Source organism: Anastrepha obliqua, chromosome 5, assembly GCF_027943255.1.
Source record: "Anastrepha obliqua isolate idAnaObli1 chromosome 5, idAnaObli1_1.0, whole genome shotgun sequence".
Taxonomy (NCBI): domain Eukaryota; kingdom Metazoa; phylum Arthropoda; class Insecta; order Diptera; family Tephritidae; genus Anastrepha; species Anastrepha obliqua.
This window is the reverse complement of record NC_072896.1, coordinates 89,128,339-89,145,051: the sequence shown is the minus strand read 5'-3', so window position 1 is coordinate 89,145,051 and position 16,713 is coordinate 89,128,339. Positions and strand designations below refer to the sequence as shown.

The following is a 16,713-nucleotide window of genomic DNA, read 5'->3' as shown; positions in this document are numbered from 1 at the left end:
GAAAAGAAGTTCTACGCAAAAATACTGTGGATTCTATCGAAACTGAAGAAAAAATTATTATTATTATTTTTTATTTAATATCTCGAATAATAATAAAAAATAATAATAATAATAAATTAAATAATTACATTACCTCTTTAACATTGTTAACATTGTATTTTAATACAGAATTTTGTAATACAGAATTGTGAAAGCAGAACTTTAAAAAAAGCAGAATTTTAAAAAGCAGAATTTTGTTTTTAGAATTTTGTACAGACAGAATTTCGACACCAACCCTTCTTGAACTTAGTAAAATGAGCATACATATTTTTATAATATCAAAAAATGTAACAAAAACGATTCGACGTTCATATGCAAGGAGAAAATTCGCTATTCACAACTAACGCTTCGGGGAATAACAATTTAATACTATTACACGCAACCTCTGTTGAGCAACAATCAACCGCGTTACCGTTCCCGCAGAAAGGGGAATACCCGCTGCAATTCCGCTTTCGATTTGCAAGCCTCCACTTGTGGCAACGCTTCCGCCACATTTAACAAATAAATCTGCAGCTGCTGACGGCGCTCCTCGACAAACGCCATGTTCATATTGCCGAAATGTTTTTTTGGCGGAAAGTCAACCGACGACACGGAAGGATGTGTATGTAGCAGTGATTTGTGTAATTTGTGGAAGTCGCGATAGCGTCGCAATAGTGACCAATGTTCTAAGTTTTGCCGCATTGTAATGTGTATCTCATAGGCGTAGTACGATGTGCCGTGTTTGGTCTTCTTCAGCTCTGCCGTTGGAATGGTGATAAGAAAGTTCGTAGCCAATGAGGCTGAGGGGTCAATGGCAAGTCCATTGAAGTTTTGTGTTAAACGACGCACAAGTTGACGATTCTCGCGTGTCAGCTGTGCAACACGTGTCTCTAATAGCGTGCAGCGCTCTTCCATTTCACGCAATTTTTCCTCCATAGCAGCATGATTAACTGTGCAATTAGCAGAAGACGATTTGCTATATTGTGATGAGGTGTCGCTCTTATCTTCATACTCGCCCATTGTGCTTGATACTTTGCCACTATTGACGACGTTATCCAATGAGGTAGTGCTTGCGGCTGAAGAAGTTTGCTGTTCGAGTTGCGTTTCGGCAAGTGTATAAATGTCAGGTAAAGGCTCTTTTAGAAATGCCAATTCGGGTTCTATCGGATCCGGTGGCGTTTCGTCAACGTCTTCCTGTACTGGAAACTCTATCATTGCCTCAAATGTGTCCACAGCTGTTTTCTGTGCTCCCACTTCAGTTACCTCTTTTATTGCCTTCAACAAATCTTCTGTCGAATTGGAAGTTGCAATTGGACGCTCCACAGGATTGGATTTGCGTTTATTTCGTCCGCCAGCAACTGGTGTAGGTGTTGGCGCATAAATAAGTGGTTCTTCTTTATTAGGTAACAATGGCGTAATGCGTGTTGGTGCATTCAATTCGGTAGAGTTTACGGTAAGCGCGAAAAGCACATCATGTAATGAGCCTACAATTCGTGGCAATTCTTTACTGGCAGTAACATCCAACAGCAGCGACCACTGCGTGTAATAGCGACGCAAATCATCTTCTGCATCCAGCCATGTTAGCAAATATCGCTGCAACGAATTCTCATTCAGTGTAGCTCGTATGAATGCCTTGCCAAGTCCGCATTTTGTCCAGACATGTTTGAGTTGTACGTAGCGTTCGCGTTCATGTGGCGTTAAATGTGTTTGGCAAAAGTCCCAAAATGTGACATCACCATTGTTTTCATTTTGACTCGAACTGCTGCCTGTTAAAAAAAAAAATAATCAACAAGGTAAGTTTATTTGCGTAAATATTTTTCGTTACCAGTCACAATCTCGTGCATGTTTTGGAACAAACTAGCCGCTGTTACCGTAACTACCGAATGATGCTGCTTCAATCCATAGGAGAACGTATCTTCCAACGCCTCACATAACTCCGCAACATTGTCATCCTTTTCCGTAGCCAATTCTTTGCGTCCACTAAAATGTAATATACATTTTTCTGCACTCTGTTGTAGACGTTTAAAAATATCTTCTCTGCGTTGCCAAAAAGTGCTTCCTCCAAATGTTGATCCAGCTACACTCAACTTAGGTGGCGTCACAGAAGAACGCTCTGATTGACTCATCAAACTGTCTGGCATGCTCAGCCTCAAGCTGAAAGTCTTATAATATTAGTCGGAACTTTAATAATCTAAGCAGCTACGCCTATTTTTTCATTCAAATTGCGATTTTATAATCAACAATCAATTATCTGAACTCTCACCTAGGCGCCGTCTGTACGCTATTATTCAGTTAAGTACCCGCCAAAATCTATAGCGTAGCTAAACAATTGTAAATATTTTCGCTTCGTAAGAGGTAGAATGTAAAGAAAATGTTTTTGGTGGTGCAAAAAAATATGTTTTTATTTCGCGAGATTACCTTTACTTTGTACTTATTTTTACCAAAATAATTGATGTCACGCAACAGCTGATTGGAGAAGAGAGAGAAAACGAAAGTTATTGCAGGGTGATCAAGCTGAAACAATTTCCTAAAAGGTGAATAGCGAAGAAAATATGTTTGTTCGACTAATTTTTCAGTAGATATTATCGGCTAATAACTTCCAAGTTTCTCAGTCAGCTAAGGCTTAGGAGATATACTAGAAGAATTCCAAGAAAGCACATGGGAAAGGTGAGTTTAATATTTGTTTTGCTAAAATTATTATATTAAAAAAAATGCATTAAGGCGAATCTATTTAATTTGGTATTGGTAAATCAGCTGATTTGTTTTTTTTTTTCACCCAGTCCAAGTGGCTTTCACCCCAGAATGAAACAAGACGGATTCATTTTGTGTTTTCTACGGAATTTAACAAAGCGCGCCAATTGTTTCTTTCTCGTGCTAACCGGCGCCAGTTGGACAAACCAAGTGAAGCCAAGTCCTTCTCCACCTGATATTTCCAACGCAAAAGTGGCCTTCCTCTTCCTTTGCTATCACCAGCTGGTACAGCCGGTGCGTTTGTATCCATTCGGACGACATGACCCAGTTTTCTAATTTGCCAATACTTTTCTTTGACAATCAAACGTACAAAATATTGTTGCTCTAGTGCTAGCACCTTTAATGTATGCGCCTTGAAATTTACTATTCAGTTAATAATAATTAATAAGTGATTTGTCTATCAAAGTTTTCCCCCTATCTTCACGAAAAGTGCCCTTATGCACACAAGTCTTTTGAAAAAATCAAAATTAATAAATTGAAAATGGAGACAATCAAAATACAAAAAATTCTAATACTGATAAATGGGCATATAATCCATAATATTTGATATTTTTATAAATTTTTTATATTTTTGTCAGTATTTACCAAGTTTTCGTAGCAAAAATAGTTAAAATATATTCGCTTGTGAAGCAGCATTGCATAGAAAATTAAATTTTGAACGGTGAAAGAAATCAATTTGCATATTATTGAAGCTGGGGTTAAGACGCATCGTTTGGTACCACCTCGATATTTTTTTTGATGCCCCACAAAGTAAATAATTACCAAAACGTGCACCTTCAAGAAAATCAAATGTGCGAACAGTATTTTGTTAGGAGTAATTGGTCCGCTATTAAACAATGAAATTTTATTTACCTTTTTTATTATATTTTATAATTTTTTTTCCAGCACACAAATCCTTAAATTTTTTTTACAGTGCAACGATTTTCCTTCTTTCTTTCCATCTGCGGGATAAATAATAACAAAGCTACAATAATAAAAATATAAACGTCAGCGAAAAGCAAGTGAAAAACAAATCAGGCGAGAATAACAAATATGTGAAAGTCGCAAAAAAACAACAAGCCAACAATTGCAATAACAACACGCTTTAGATACGACCAAAATTTAGTATTTCTTGCAAGCAATTTTCACTGACGGTTCATTCAATAATAGAAATTCGAAGTGATAAGTTCTACAAGGACAAAATAAACCAATAAACAATTATAACAACTATTACAAGCATAAACATTCAGCAGAAGTAGTACAGAAGCAATACTAAATGAAAATGGCAGCACAAATAAAGTGAATAAACAAAACTTAATTGAAAGTTCCAGCACAAACCACGAGAACATACGCGAAAAAGGGCGTGCAGACGTTTTTCTTTTTGTGAAGTAAATTATAGACAATTGCATAAATAATAAGTAATTGATGTGTAACTATGAATGGTCAATGAATAAAATCATTTGAGTGCAGATATTTTAAGATAATCGCATCACCAAAACTAGAAGAAAAAAATAAAGAAACGAACCGAGGAACTAAATAAACGGTCGCTGACGTGTTCGTCGTCATTGCTTTGCCAACTGCGGCGCACTGCTCCCACACCCAAAGTGTCGTCCAACTGGTGACTTTTGTTAGCAGTCGCACAATTATACAAACATACAAAGTTTTGCTATATAGTATTAAAAATCAGGCGTTTTCAACGCGTGTGCTGGTGTGAAAAAAGAAGTGTGTCTTGATTTATTTTCTCTTAAAGTAAAAAAATAAATAATCATTAAATAATTGAGTTAAAAAATAAAAAATAAAAGCGAAAAATATACATACATACATACAAACAGAATTGTTAAAAAATGTCAAAAGTTTCGTTGGGCGGTTTTAAAAATACATTGAGACGTTACCCCAAAACTTTGGGTGGAGTTGGTATTCTGACAACGTAAGTACAATACTTGGAGAACTTATAAGAGTGTATACATACATACATATATGCGTATACATATGTATATGTACATATGGAATGTGTATATTTAAATACAAATTTTATTGCTCAATCGAGGGCATACAAACTGAATAGTGTTTCAAAATGACTTAGTTTAGAATTCAGGAGCAGGTCCTTTAAAGCCTACAAAAAAAAAAAAAAACAATACAAAATTAAATATACTAACTAAATATTTTGATTATAAATACTTATATTAAAAATAAGAAATCTGAAAAACTAAACTATTTTTAATCTATTTTCAAAGTTTATTAATCAACAGTATCACTAATTTTATTGATAAATGCATATTTCCAAACGAATATTGCACAGAAATAGGATAATTTTTCTTCCAAAAAGGTTTCGTAGAAGATCGTAAAAGTTTTTTTTTTAATAAATGTCGTTCTAGCTTCTCATTATATTCTATTGAGTAGAAAAATATGAAAATATTAGCTATTTCCAATAAATACAAACATTTGTACCAATTTCCCTTTCATGGTAGAACTTAATTTTTTAAAACTATTTTGTTGTGAAAAACATACATGCATATATGCACATATGTATATTTTATGTGCATGTGTTACATACGTGTGTTTACTTGATTAAATCAGATGAGCAATTTCCACAACACATGATAACTCGAACCACCCGTATTAATCATCACAACTTACATACACGCATTCATACATACATATGTACATACATTTTACATTTCACTTATTTACCTACAGTACGACACTGACATCATAAAATAAAAAACAAACAGCTTGTGGGGGGCTCGTCATTCGACAAAATTCACAAACATACATACAATGTAAATAGTAGATATGTTTTTGTTTCTTACTGTACTTACATGAGCACACCCACTTTGAATTTTATAAGAACAAATATTTTGTTTTTATATATAATTCGAGTGTGCAAATAAGATCAAAACAATTTATTGGCAATAAAAACACGTTTTTGTTTATCAACAAGTATTCGTCGAAATGTGTAGTTATGTAATATAGACGCTTTCACGTAATGCAAAAAAAGCAGCGGTTATAATTTTAAGTCATATGTACATATATAATTTTATTATATTTTTTAAACACGTGCATGAATTTTTTAAATATCGACACCTAAAAAATGTAGATGGCATTCCCAAATAATAAATTAAATGTACATATGTATGTATGTACGTAAATAACACGATTTAGCGCTTCCGTGTGTGGCAGCATCGTATGATCTGCTACGATAGCAGATACATATGTACATGTGAATATACGTACATAATATTATACTTTAGTGCACCAACTATTTTTTAGCTGGCACCGAATTGCAATGCATGCATATGTGTATTGGCCTCTGGTGACGGACAAGCATTGTTTGACAAGAACTTTATATGTGTGCGTGTCGGCTGATTGACGCTAATATCTAAAATTTTTGATTTTCATCATTCAAAAGCCGACAACAAGTATGTGTGACACGACGACACCCGACTGCACTAACACACACAAAGCTCAGTCAAGCATGCTGGATCGTCTCGCGAGGCCATATAGATAAAACCACATTTACCTATGGATGTACATACATACATACTAAGTATTTACTCATGCCGCTATTCTCATATAAAAATAAAGCAATGATGCACAGAATAACACATCGTCCAATGCACATTTGTATTTGTTTATTACGTCAAATTATTGTTGTAATTTTTGCAAATAAACCGGCGCATGTGTAAATGTAAACAAGCTTGTTTACATTCAATTGAGCAGGCAACAAAGATAAATATGTATATAAAAGAAAGTCGTAATGACAGCATTGCAAAAGCACTGCATATCCAGACGTAAACAAGATCATCGACACATGCATATGTATGTATGTACATAAGTGGTTAATGATAGTTTGTGTTGATATTTGTTAGAAAAAACTGTTGCGCATTTGGTTTGGAAATACGCGAAAACAAAACGTTTTACAAAGCGTAGCCAAAAAGCTGACAACCAAAATGCTATCACAAACAATAACAAATCAATTTGTTACATACCAAGTATGTATGTATGTTATAGGCATACCAAGAAAACTATTGTGCCACACTACTCCAACAAAAGTGTGGGAGAGTGGATGCTGTTAAAACCTGATAAATAATTTCTCGCCAATAGGAGCATGATACAGCAAAGTACAGTAACACAATGTCAAAGAACTATAATAACAAAACAAACGTGTATAAAAACACGCGATTTTGTTGAAACGAGACAAAACTAAGGTGTTGAAGAGTTGGTTGGCAGTGTCATGTATTACCACTGACGCATATCTCTGGGTTGGTTTATTTACTAAATATACAAACATATGTATGTGTATATTGAAAATATTCACGAAAATCAGAAAAAAAACTAGTATATGTATGAGTCGAACGAGGTCGATATTTGAGTACGAAGGCATATGCATACATACATACATACGGTTCAGTGTTTTTTTCGTTGAAATATTTTTAAATCAATTGGATTGGAAGTAAAACATGTCGGTCTCACGATTTCGCAAACGTTTAACACGTGTGGGGGTTCATCTAGAAATATTTGGGAAAATAAAACAATGCACATACATACATACATATTTATGTCTATAGATTAACGGCCAGACTAAAGAAGACTTTGTACAGCTTTGATATGCTTTATCAATTTTTATTTTTGAATCATTCATTTACTTGTTATTTATAAAACATTTCAAGGCTACTCTACTCCATATGGTAGGAATGAAGTCCTAATTATCATACATACATACATATGTATATGCATTTTAGTGCTATTTTACCTATTCATTTGTAAATATTTTGCAATTTATGAATTATAGTTTTTATAATTTTGAAGTAAAATTAAAGCATTAGAAAAACACAAAGTTAAATATAATAAATTTTAAGAAAACCCCAAACCTGAATTACGGAAATATGCAATAAAAATGATTTAGCGTAAAAATTTAATCAAATGTGTTATTACCTTAAAAATCAGCTATGTTTATGTTTCTATTTATTATTCACTAAAACCAAATTTTGTAAGGAAAAAAAAAAAAAAAATGTCTCTTCTTTATCTTTTTTCAGTTGTGGCCTGGTTTTGCTCGAAAGACAAAGGATTCGGAAGTATTTGTCAAAATGGGTGAATACTGCTCCGTCAGAGACAGACAAAAAGCGTCCGGATTATATATACATCAAATATCATATTTACAAGGAGTCTATGCGAAAATTGAAACAAAAGGAAGAGGAAGATAAGGTATATAATTAAAAAAAAAAAAAGAATTGCTAAGCCTGTGTGAATTGAATTGATTTTGTGAATTAAACATGTTTTAGAATTGAATTAAATCATGTTTAAAAACTATCCACTACTTTATATTTTTAGAAATGGATCAACGTTATTATTAACCCCATTGGAAAGTGGTGGAAAACCGTTAAGCACTCCGTCGCCTGGCGTCTATTAAATATCGCACAAACGGGTTCACAACATGAACGCCTCAAAGCTGTGCGTCAATTAGCCTGTTTCGATCACTTGAAAGACTGGGATTTTCGTCATTTAGCACAAATTTGCGATGCCCGCACAGCAGTATCGTTGGCGCGTTCCGGTGCCGATTCACGTTGGTTTGTGCCTGTTCACATGCGTGGCTGTATTAAGAATCCCAAGTTGGTGCTAGCCGATTTTCACGATATGTTGGCACGTTTACGACCAAATTCATGCATCGATAACTTTTTCAACAAATACTTTCCACAACAATATCCACACGAAGGCATTGACGAGTTCTTTACACAGGACCAAGCGAGTTCGTTATCCGTCCAGGATACAGATATGTTAAAGGAGATAATTTCCTTCTTACACCACATCACCAAGGATGAGTCTGTGGCAAAGCAGATCATCAACGAGGGCGGCCTCACACACATCATGGAATTGCGCAAGATTTTTGCGGATGATAATGAAACGCTTTCAACACTCTGCAAGGTGTTGGCGAATATGTCGCTTGTGGAGGATAGTGTAGAACATTTCTTCGTTTCGGGCTGGATTGGCGCGCTGGCAGATTGGATGAAGTGTCCTGATTTGCGTTTGCAGGTGATCTCAGCAAAAACGATGGCCAATTTGGATCACGACGATCCGAATCATGTTCAATATCCACCAAATGTGTATCCGTTACATCCACGTTTGCGCACGCGCGCTAAGCCCAAGGCTGATATAATATTCATACACGGCTTATTGGGTGGCGTTTTTATTACATGGCGTCAGAAGGACCGCAACCCCATAGAATTGGGTTTATATGGCAAGAATGCGTTTTACACGAGCGAAACGGACGATGTTTTTCTGATTGGCGAACAAAAACGTGCCAGTGGTAAAGCGTTTAAAAATGGGAATGGAAATGGGAATGGCGCTGGTCATGCTGGTGCAAGCAATGACGTGAAAAAAGAGCAAACGACTGGTGAGTGTAAAAATATTTCAAATTTTTTTTTATAAAAATGTATAATACTTTTGTTCGTCGAAAACAGATCCAATACTGAAAGCTGCTCAGAAGACAAAAAACAAAGCGCTGGAGATAAGCGATGCTGCTACAATGGAACTTGTGGAGACACTGCAAAATACTGCCGAACTAGAATCCGATTGGGAAGTTGTGCACCCCGATGTGCCACTTAAAGCGGGAGAAAACTGTTGCGGCGAGTTCAGTGTGCCGGGCAATGAATGGCAAAATCAAGACAACTGTGAAGACTACACCAACTGTTGGCCAATGGAGTGGCTGCCGGATGATTACCCTAATACCAGGTATGTAACAATATGTTAATAAAAAAAATTAAGAATTAATAAACAAAAATTAGGAATTAATAAAAAAATTAGGAATTTATAAAAAAAAGGAATTAATAAAAAAAATTAGGAATTAATAAAAAAAGAGGTATAAATAAAAAAATTGGGAATTAATAAAAAAATTAGGAATTAATAAAAAAAAAATAGGAAAAAAATCAGGTATTAATAAAAAAATTAGTAACTAATAAAACAAAATTAGGAGTTAATAAAAAAATTAGGAATTAATAAAGAAATTGTGAATTAATAAAACAAATTAGAAATTAATAAAAATAAAAATTGGAATTAATAAAAGAAATTAGGAATTAATAAAAAAAATTGAAATTAATAAAAAAAATAGGAATTAATAAAAAAAAATTGCAATTAATAAAAAAATTAAGAATTTATAAAAAGTAGGAATTAATAAAAAAAATTATGAATTAAAAAAAAATTAGGAATTAATAAAAAAAATAAGAATTGATAAAAAAATTTGTAATTAATAAAAAAATCGGGAATTAATAAAAAAATTAGGAATTAATAAAAAAATTAAGAATTATTAAAAAAAAAAAAGGAATTAATAAAAAATTAAGAATTATTAAAAAAAAATAAGGAATTAATAAAAAAAATTAGGAATTAATAAAAAAATCAGGAATTAATAAAAAAAATTAGGTATTAATAAAAAAATTAGGAATGAATAAAAGAATTAGGAATTAATAAAAAATTATGAATTAATAAAACAAATTAAGAATTAATAAAAGCATCAGGAAATAATAAAAAAATTAGGCATTAATAAAAAAAATAGGAAAAAAATCAGGTATTAATAAAAAAATTAGTAACTAATAAAACAAAATTAGGAGTTAATAAAAAAATTATGAATTAATAAAACAAATTAGGAATTAATAAAAAAAAATTGAAATTAATAAAAAAAATTGAAATTAATAAAAAAATAGGAATTAATAAAAAAATTGCAATTAATAAAAAAATAGGAATTTATAAAAAATAGGAATTAATAAAAAATAGGAATTAATAAAAAAAATTAGGAATTAAAAATAAATTAGGAATTAATAAAAAAAAATAAGAATTGATAAAAAAATTTGTAATTAATAAAAAAATCGGGAATCAATAAAAAAATAGGAATTAATAAAAAAATTAAGAATTATTAAAAAAAAGTAGGAATTAATAAAAAAATTAGGAATTATAAAAAAAATAAGGAATGAATAAAAAAATGTAGGAATTAATAAAAAAATTAGGAATTAATAAAAAAAAATAGGTATTAATAAAAAAATTAGGAATGAATAGAAGAATTAGGAATTAATAAAAAACTATGAATTAATAAAACAAATTAAGAGTTAATAAAAGCATCAGGAAATAATAAAAAAATAGGAATTAATAAAAAAAAATTAGGAATTAATATAAAAAATTAGAAATTAATAAAAAAAATTACGAATTAATAAAAAAAATTAGGAATTAATAAAAAAAATTAGGAATTAATAAAAAAAATTAGGAATTAATAAAAAAATTAGAAACTAATAAACAAAAAATTAGGAATTAATAAAAAAATTAGGATTAATAAAAAAAATTAGGAATTAATAAAAAAAATCAGGAATTATTAATAAAAAAAGATGTAAAATTTTTCTCAAAACCAGATAGTAATTTCACCTACTAGTTGATTAAAAATTAAATTAAATTGATTAAAATTCCGATAACTAATTTTATTTCTATATTTTTTCCAGAATCATCGGCATCGACTATACCTCTGCGGTCACTGAATGGTCAGCCAATTTCACGAAATACTGCCCCTGCGAGAAGGGTCAGGGGCAAATCGATGTACGTGCAACATCACTGCTCGAGCGTCTCTCCAAATCCGATATTGGCAATGAGCGACCTGTTGTTTGGATAGGACATTCCATGGGTGGCATACTCACAAAACTAATGCTTATGAAAGCCGTAGACGATCCCGATCCGAAAGTAAATCAAATTGCGGCCAACACATCTTCAATACTCTTCCTGGGCACACCGCATCGTGGCTCATCGATTGCCAAATGGAAACAACACATGCAAATGATTATCTCCCCCTCCATTGAGGTTAAAGAAATGGAGGAAGGAGCACCGAAATTGCTTGCTTTGCATAGCCGCTTTATGGCTTGTCTGCACACTTGCTTCCGCAATGTTAAAGTTGTTACCATCGCCGAAGGTACACCTACAATGTTAACAACATTCAAATTCCCGTTACGCATTGTCACTGAAGATTCAGCGCGCATTGATTACGGCGACTTTTACGTGCTAAAAGATGATCATCTCAGCCTCTCGAAACCAATTTTCCGCCAATCATTCCTATATCAACGTGTCCTCAAGGTAATCGAAGACTCAGTGAATAGAGATGATAGACCATCTGAAAAGGTAACACTACCCGGCACAGCATTCAAAGTGGAGCCAGTTAGAACATCGTCGACAAGCGTATCAGATGCAAATTCGGACAGCAGTTTATTGCAGAAAGTGCGCAGCATTTTTTCGTCAGTGCCACAAATCACGATCAATATTCCAAATGCTCATTGTGAACAGTCTAGGCGCAAGTAAGATAGGTAAAATCCAATGGGATGACAATTTTTAGCTAAGCTACTGGTTGTTTTATAAAAGTATTAAGCCAATACTAAAAAATATTATTTAAGCCCATCTCACTAAGTTATTTTCACGTTCATTTTTCCAAAAACTGCTGTACTTAAATTCATGCATGCATTCATCAAAAAATATTTTACATACAAATATTTTATAGACTTGACACCAAATTTTATTGTTATTTATATTCCTAGTTTTAGTCTATAAGTTTGTACTTTGTACTATTTCCAAAATTAGTGATTGATGTCTAAGAGCTTAAATATTGAGTCATTTTGATATTGGAATTCAGATAAGCGTTGAAGAAAAATTGGTCAAATAAAAAATGTTTGAAAACATTAAAGTATTGTCTTTTGTTAAAATGTGCCTTATTGAAATCTTCAAATAAAGAATGCTTTGTAAAAAATGTATAAAACTGAAATTTATTATTAAAACAGAGAAAAACAATATTTTACTACGCCATAAATATCCTATTCAGATATTGTAATTTGTTTTCTTCTGCTACTGACAAGCACATTCACACACTTACTATCATTTCAAAATATCATGTTTCTTCTTCAATCCGCACTATTTCCCTATCAGCCGTATTCTGCTGCTGCAGCAAACGTTCTTTTTTCGCTTTCAAACGCTCCAAGGCAATACGTCGATTTTCAGCTATTCGAGCCATCTGCTCTGCTGTCAATTTGGGCGCAGGAGAGGCAGGCTGTGATGGTGGCAGCGGTCTAGCCAAGTCGCTGTCATTTAGTGTATTGCCTGCGGGTTCCCTATTGGAATATGGTGTGGACATAACCGCATTGCCGCGATTAAAGGAGGGTGTTGGCAATGTGCTGCTACTGGCACCAGTGAATGTCGCATCAACATGACCGCCACCACCACTACTGTAGTGCGAAGGCGTACGTGGAGCCAACTTAGAGATGGCAATTTGTTCTCCTAACAATGCATCAAATTCGTCAAAGGGTTCATCAGCTGCTTCACCAACTGCGGCGCCATCTTCCTCTTCATCGTGCACTTGATCTTCAGTATTTTTTAAGTTGTCCAGCATGCCGAGGCGATAGCGTGACATATGCACTTGTAAAGATTTTTTCTTGCCAATGCGTTCCACATTTGTTAAAACATCGTCAAATGTGTAGTTTGGATACATGCGATGCGCCCAATGCGTCATACGGCGCATCACTTCATCCAGATCACGCTTTTCGTGCCCTTTGCCTTTGAATTGTATATCCTTGAAATAATTTTCGATCGTGTGTATGCCGCGCGGACCTGTCAAAGTATCAAGTGATAGTTTGGGCCGTGGATTACGTACTGTTCGCTTTTTTGGCTCCACTTTAATGCCCTGATTTTCTCCACCCTCGCCACCATCGCCATCCGCGTTATCGCCGGTCTCGCCTTCTTGGCCAAACACTTCTTCCCTACCCACATCCTCGTCGCTTGGTAGTTCATGCAAATTTCCACTAAGTATGTCTTCGACAACATCTTCACCATATATGGAGCTCATTATTAATTATAAATTAGCAATAACTAAATTGTAACATAAAACAAGAGAATTATTCAACCGAATATTTTAAAACGCGCCAAATACAACAATCACTGAGCAGTGGTAAAATAATTGCAGTGGATGTAATTCACCACTCTACTTTTCTTGTTAGTAAAGAGAGACCCGTGTGTTTTGATACCAAATTCATTTTTGTCACTTAATAGGAATTACTGCGTATAACAAAGAGAGCTGAAATGGAGAGTGGAAACTATAGAAGGCCCAAAACTGGTAAACTTTTAATACCTTTACATGTGTCCATATTATTTGATTAAATACCCCTCTCCCAGAATCCCCCCGTTGATGTTTTGTTGTTGCCCAAAACGTTCCCCATAATTTTTTGGGGAATGCTGCCGAAATTACAGTCCGTTGTCGAATTGAAATCAGATTTGTTCCGATAAAAAAGAACCTGCCTTTGAGGAAATGAGTTCCACCTCGTTGTTGATATGTAGCAGGCATTGCCTCATGAAACGGTAGGCCCAATAAATATGCTGTTTAGACGGGGTGGGCCCAAAGAGAAAGGGATGTTAAATTAGCGGTTTCAAGGAGGTGCGTGAATAGGCGGTTAGTGCTGTGCAGGGTTTTTTTCTCATACTTAACAGATAACGTAGGCCCCACAAGGTAGCTGAGACTTTTCGTTTGTAATAGAACGAGGTTGGACACCGATGACGGCATTCGGGGGGCGGGTCTTAAGAAAATGGTACGGTACGGTACACACCCATGACTGTGCTGATAGCAGTATAATGGCAGATCTGAAGCTTAGTCCATTGCGTGTTATTAATTACAGGCGAGCAGGTGGGCGCTGCATAAATTGCCTTCAATGTCCGAATAACTTAAATGTCGCTAGCAATTTTTTTTTTGGTCGCTAGCAATTTTTTTTCGCCTCAAGTACCTCCGGCTAGCGATTTGAGTATCTTGTTGTGGTTTTGAACTTTAGTGGAAATTTCGCTCCTAAGCATCGCAAAGAACAGCTAACTATAGAAGGCAACGTTCCAACTCATCCACACTGCTCGTTTCCTATACCTACTGTTAAGTGGTATCAACGTTGAGATCTGACGGTTTCACTACTCTAATAAGCAAGGTTATGTAAGCTCCCAAAACAATATCTACCCTACATATTGACGTGATAACGTCTTATAATTCGATTTAACAGGCTGCACGCACGAAAAAATGTGTCGTTACCTTGCTCATTACTGTTCATATGTAGTTACCTTGCTCATTGCATTGAATGAGCTGCAAGCGAAAGAGCGGAAGGAACGACAAAGCAAACAAAGCAAACGAACGGCAACGTTCGACATCTTGCTCTCCCCTACTTAAGTGAGCGTATATATGTATGTATGTATATGCGCATATGTACATATATAAATTCACGTATTTGTATTGGCATATGCCTTCTTATTGATTATTATTATTTTGATTTACTTGAAGAATTTCAAATAAAACCAAGTTTGTTAATAAAACCTGTTGTTTTAATGTTATTATTATTATTTTTTTTTATTATATCTGAAGGAAAAAATGTATGGTAATATTTACCATATCTATACTAATATTATAAAGAGGAAAACTTTGTTTGTTTGGTTGTAATGAATAGGCTCAAAACTACTGGACCGATTTTAAAAATTCTTTCACCATTCGAAAGCTACATCACGAGTAACAAGGATTATATTTTATTTTGGAAATAGGGCTCGAGATATAGGTCAAAACGTGGACCCGGGTAACCTTCGGATGTGTATGTACAATATGGATATCAAATGAAAGCTGTTGATAAGTGTTTTAATACGGGGTAATTTTCATACCTATTGATGACTAGGGTCTCGAAATATATGCCAAAACGTGGACCCGCCGTGTCTTTGAACCGAATTAAACCAAACTTACACACATTGTTAAGTAGATATTGAAGATGATTTCCGTATAGTTTGAATACCTATTGGTAGATAGGGTCTCGAGATATAGGTCAAAACGTTGACCCGGGTAACCTTCGGATGTGTATGTACAATATGGGTATCAAATGGAAGCTGTTGGTGAATGCTTTAGTTCAGAGTATTTCCATCCGTTCCGTGACTAGGGTCTCGAGATAGAGACCAAAATGTGGACCCTAGAATGTGTTTGTACAATATGGATATCAAATGAAAGCTGTTGATAAGTGTTTTAATACGGGGTAATTTTCATACCTATTGATGACTAGGGTTTCGAAATATATGCCAAAACGTGGACCCGCCGTGTCTTTGAACCGAATTAAACCAAACTTACACACATTGTTAAGTAGGTATTGAAGATGATTTCCGTATAGTTTGAATACCTATTGGTAGATAGGATCTCGAGATATAGGTCAAAACGTTGACCCGGGTAACCTTCGGATGTGTATGTACAATATGGGTATCAAATGGAAGCTGTTGGTGAATGCTTTAGTTCAGAGTATTTCCATCTGCTCCGTGACTAGGGTCTCGAGATAGAGACCAAAACGTGGACCCTAGAATGTGTTTGTACAATATGGATATCAAATGAAAGCTGTTGATAAGTGCTTTAATACGGGGTAATTTTCATACCTATTGATGACTAGGGTCTCGAAATATATGCCAAAACGTGGACCCGCCGTGTCTTTGAACCGAATTAAACCAAACTTACACACATTGTTAAGTAGGTATTGAAGATGATTTCCGTATAGTTTGAATACCTATTGGTAGATAGGGTCTCAAGATATAGGTGAAAACGTGGACCCGGGTAACCTTCGGACGTGTATGTACAATATGGGTATCAAATGAAAGCTGTTGGTGAATGCTTTAGTACAGAGTATTTTTCATGCCGCTCCGTGACTGGGGTCTCGAGATATAGGTCAAAACGTGGACCCGGGTAACCTTTGGTTGTGTATGTACAATATGGGTATCAAATGAAAGCTGTTGATAAGTGCTTTAATACGGGGTAATTTGTTATGTTATGGTATGTTATGTTATGTTATGTTATGTTATGTTATGTTATGTTAAGGTATGTTATGTTATGTTATGTTATGTTATGTTATGTTATGTTATGTTATGTTATGTTATGTTATGTTATGTTATGTTATGTTATGTTATGTTATG

At 34.2% G+C, this 16,713-nt stretch overlaps 3 protein-coding genes across 4 annotated transcripts; 1 reads left to right on the top strand and 2 right to left on the bottom strand.

Annotated features, from left to right (window-relative positions):
- Positions 1-206: 206 nt before the first annotated feature.
- LOC129246999 (sorting nexin-29) lies at positions 207-2,451 on the bottom strand. Its single transcript, XM_054885815.1, has 3 exons — positions 2,282-2,451; positions 1,844-2,172; positions 207-1,784 (listed from the first exon to the last, which is right to left on the bottom strand). Exons 2-3 carry the CDS (start codon positions 2,157-2,159, stop codon positions 448-450), a joined length of 1,653 nt encoding a protein of 550 aa, XP_054741790.1. The 5' UTR covers positions 2,160-2,172; positions 2,282-2,451; the 3' UTR covers positions 207-447.
- Positions 2,452-2,472: 21 nt separating this feature from the next.
- LOC129246998 (protein SERAC1) lies at positions 2,473-12,466 on the top strand. 2 transcript variants are annotated; one of them, XM_054885814.1, is made up of 6 exons: positions 2,473-2,552; positions 3,683-4,675; positions 7,785-7,953; positions 8,080-9,139; positions 9,207-9,477; positions 11,226-12,466. In XM_054885814.1, the coding sequence occupies exons 2-6, from the start codon at positions 4,593-4,595 to the stop codon at positions 12,067-12,069; spliced, it is 2,427 nt and encodes an 808-aa protein (XP_054741789.1). In that variant the 5' UTR covers positions 2,473-2,552; positions 3,683-4,592; the 3' UTR covers positions 12,070-12,466. The 2 variants fall into 2 exon arrangements, with proteins under 2 accessions (XP_054741789.1, XP_054741788.1); XM_054885813.1 differs by lacking the exon at positions 2,473-2,552 and adding an exon at positions 3,523-3,560.
- LOC129247000 (protein TIPIN homolog) lies at positions 4,761-13,688 on the bottom strand. The gene is made up of 2 exons (XM_054885817.1): positions 12,635-13,688; positions 4,761-4,861 (listed from the first exon to the last, which is right to left on the bottom strand). Exon 1 carries the CDS (start codon positions 13,598-13,600, stop codon positions 12,650-12,652), a length of 951 nt encoding a protein of 316 aa, XP_054741792.1. The 5' UTR covers positions 13,601-13,688; the 3' UTR covers positions 4,761-4,861; positions 12,635-12,649.
- Positions 13,689-16,713: the final 3,025 nt, after the last annotated feature.